Consider the following 3,798-nt stretch of genomic DNA (forward strand, 5'->3'; position numbering starts at 1 on the left):
TAGGCTAGGAGGATTTTGAACATTGACTCTCTGTTAACACTATCAAACGCCTTTTTAAAGTCGATGAATGTTAATACAGCTTCAACTTTATGGTTGTTGACTTCTTCTACAAGGCGCCGAAGGGCAAGAACTTGTGATGATGTCGATCGGGACGGACGAAAACCATTTTGATTGAAACGAAGCTTTTGATCAATCTCAGGGCGAATTCTGTTTAATATTAGTCTGTTGTAGAGTTTGGCAGCAACTTGAGTTAGACTAATACCGCGATAGTTGTCAACTTTGGTTAAATCACCCTTTTTGGGCACAGGTACAATACAGGATAGGCCCCATTCATCTGGGCGCTCACCGTTTAGGGTTGCATTGCAGAAGTGTAGAAGAACGGTACTGAGAGAATCAAGTTTCCAGAATTCCAGAGGTAAACCATCAAGTCCAGCAGCTTTTCCGTTTTTCATCTGTTTAAGTGCCTTGTTGACTTCCTCAAGAGTAAAGTCATCAATATTGATTTCCTCGTTCAATTGGAACACTGGATCAATTTCATTGGCCTCACCATTTACGTTTTCAGGAATATTGTTTAGAAGGGTTTCAAAATGATCTTTCCACGACTTTTTTGGGTCGTCACTTTTGATAGAGATAGATGCTGCTTTTTTCTTCCCGCTTAACTCCTTGACAAGTTTCCAAGCATTTCTTAGACCATCAGTAGATTCTGATTTGTTTGCCTGGTTGAGTATATAAGTTATCCTTCTTTCTTCTTCTCTGACATAAACGTTTTTCAGATTGGTCTGGTTCCTCTGAAGGTCGGTAATTTTGGAGTGTAAGACCTGTCTGCGTGCGTTTGTTATTGATATGGGTTCACTGTCCTTGGTCTTTTTCTTGACTGGTAGGTGGTTCATACAAGCAGCCATACCGATTTCTGAGAAGTGCTTATAATCTTTTGTGGTACATCCAGTCCATTTGGTTTGAATTTCATTTTTAACAGCTGTGGCAATGGTGGGGTTTTCTAGTATATTCCAGTTGAGTCTATTTAAAGGTTTCTTCTTGGTAGAGCGAAGGCTCAATTTGCATTTGCTAACGACGATATGCGATGATCTGATCCAACGGGATCTGACGATGAGTGGGCTTGGCAGTCGTGGATGCTATTTCTCCAGCGCTTTCGGCATAGAATATAGTCAATTTGTGATAACTGGTTGGAAGGTGATTTCCATGTCCAGAGGCTAGTTTTCCTCTTTTGAAAGCAAGTATTAGACGCGAGAAGATTGCATTCGTTCATGAAGTCCTGTAGATACGAACCGTTCCTGTTGTTTTCTGAATGGTACGAAAAAGCTCCTTTGAGATGGGCATTGAAATCACCACAAACGGATACGAAAGAGTGACGAGGAATAGATATTAGATGGTTCGTGAGGGGTTCAAAGAACTGTTCGACTTCAAGATCAGAGTGGCCAGAATGAGGCGAATAGCAGGAGATGATTGTTGTTTTTGGGTTGCCTTTAAATGTGATAGACACAATGCGATCCGAAATCTTGTCGATTGATTGTATTAGACTGAGGAGTGACGACTTGACTAGAATCCCAACACCGCCAATTGTCGCGTTAACTGAAGACTTCCAAGCTGAGGCTGTAAAGAGTGTATATGGACCTATAGTGTTGGTGTATATAGGCGGGTCACCAGCGGAGTGCATTATTCTATGTTCTTGTACAGCACAGATTGAGATATTGTATTTGAGGGCCATAATTGATAGCTCCTTTTTTGCAGACAAAGAGTTGAGGGTACGGCAGTTGAGCTGACCAATAAACACATAAGAGGTTTGTTTTAAGAGTCCTTTTCTCTTTCTGACATCAGTCTTTACCCTCCCAAAGGGGTTTTGGATATCAACTTCATTACGAGTCCTTTGGACACGATCAGACATGAGTATAGAACGAGATAATTCAGGGGCTTCAACCCTGGTGCTGTTTTGAGACATTATCATGTTTTCTTGTAGCCAATGAGATTCAACGATGATTGGCCGGATCTGTCGTTGCCTTGGAGTGCTCTGTCTCAGAGCAGTGCACCAAAAGAGCTGCAATGTGAAAAAAGCCAGAGAGTCGATATGTTGACACCTGCCTTTGACACTACGACTACCCCCAAGAGATAGAAGTTGTTTGGTTTTGAAATCAGAGATTTCCCTTCTCCTAGGATAACTGCTGGCAACACTAACGAGCTCATCCTACCCGGGTTTTGAAATCAGAGATTTTCCTTCTCCTAGAATAACTGCTGGCAACACTAACGAGCTCATCCTACCCGGGTTTTGTAATCAGAGATTTTCCTTCTCCTAGGATAACTGCTGGCAACACTAACGAGCTCATCCTACCCGGGTTTTGAAATCAGAGATTTTCCTTCTCCTAGGATAACTGCTGGCAACACTAACGAGCTCATCCTACCCGGGTTTTGAAATCAGACTACCCCCAAGAGATAGAAGTTGTTTGGTTTTGAAATCAGAGATTTCCCTTCTCCTAGGATAACTGCTGGCAACACTAACGAGCTCATCCTACCCGGGTTTTGAAATCAGAGATTTTCCTTCTCCTAGGATAACTGCTGGGAACGCTAACGAGCTTATCCTGCCCGGAGCACTGGTTATGGCGCCAGTTGACCCGCCTTTCGCCCACTCCTATCGGTTTAAACAGCCCCACCACGAGAAGGTTGGAGTTGACTTGACTACCATAGGCTATATATTACGCAAGTCCGTCTGGAGCATTTTATAGATATCGACTGCTCATTTTCGATATCACCCCGGACGATGGTAGACCAAACAAGGCCAATATCATGTATACCATTCGAAAGCTCTCGAAAAACTATATAGAAGACTTTTAAACGGTTATAGCTGATTTCCTTACCTAACTCCAGATATTTCATGCGCAAGTTCCACTTTTCGCCACACTTTGGTCAAAATTGACCATAACTAGCATCAGAAAAACTTCCTACTCCTACTTATTCTTACGACCGTAGTACAGTGGTAGAGCATCCGGCTACGGTTCGCAAGGTTGTGGGGTCAACCACCAGCCGGGTCATACCAAAGATTCCCAAAATGGTACTTGATGTCTCTCTGCTTGATGCTCAGCAACTAAGAGAAGGATCAAGGGTAAGTGGAGAAATCCAGGGAGAAAGAGTGGCGCCCTCCCCTACCTTCGGGTAGATAGCTATCGAAAGAGGAGCCTTTGGGTCGCCTCCGACTGCGGTCGCAGACTTACTTACTTATTCTTTTTTTGCCATTTTTCATCTTCAATCAAATAAAAACTTACTGGTCATCCTTGGGAGTTTTTGATATCCAAAATTGAATCACCATTTGATAAAGAATAAAGTTTAGATAAATAAAGGCTGCCTTCGAAAACTGAATTTCGAGGGTAGGAAAGTCTACAGCGAAAACTGAAGCAAACAAAGCATTCCATTTCTCTACATACATACCTCTTTCCAATCGAATCTCAATTTAATTAATTTTACAACTTTTCTTCATTCCCAAGTTTTATTTTGAAGAATGAGAGTAAAAATTATAGGTTTTATCATTTGAAAAGCTCAATGTGTTCTTTTCAAAAGCCAAACTGCCAAAGTCTGCCAAAGTCACAAATAACTTTTTGTTTTGATTTTGATTGCAACATTTTCGAATCTTTCGAATGCGTGACGCAATTTGATCAGCACAAAATAGAACGCGCGCGAAAAAACAATGCAATGACTTCTTCTCTGAGATCTAATTTTTAATTCAATAATATATTGAATGTATGCCTATTTTAATTTTAGAATTTTTGACCAACTTGGTTTCATGAAAATTTA

The 3,798-nt window shown here is 41.3% G+C and overlaps 1 protein-coding gene across 1 annotated transcript; it reads right to left on the bottom strand.

Annotated features, from left to right (window-relative positions):
• Nucleotides 1–1,051: 1,051 nt before the first annotated feature.
• LOC136819094 (craniofacial development protein 2-like) lies at nt 1,052–1,957 on the bottom strand. Its single transcript, XM_067075263.1, has one exon. The coding sequence runs from the start codon at nt 1,955–1,957 to the stop codon at nt 1,052–1,054; it is 906 nt and encodes a 301-aa protein (XP_066931364.1).
• Nucleotides 1,958–3,798: the final 1,841 nt, after the last annotated feature.

This window comes from Clytia hemisphaerica, unplaced genomic scaffold (assembly GCF_902728285.1).
Source record: "Clytia hemisphaerica strain Z4C2 unplaced genomic scaffold, Clytia hemisphaerica genome assembly, whole genome shotgun sequence".
In the NCBI taxonomy this organism is placed as follows: Eukaryota; Metazoa; Cnidaria; class Hydrozoa; order Leptothecata; family Clytiidae; genus Clytia; species Clytia hemisphaerica.

Bases quoted from the DNA above. Each gene is read 5' to 3' on its own strand.
- LOC136819094 (XM_067075263.1), bottom strand. From the start codon at position 1,957: ATGTCTCAAAACAGCACCAGGGTTGAAGCCCCTGAATTATCTCGTTCT.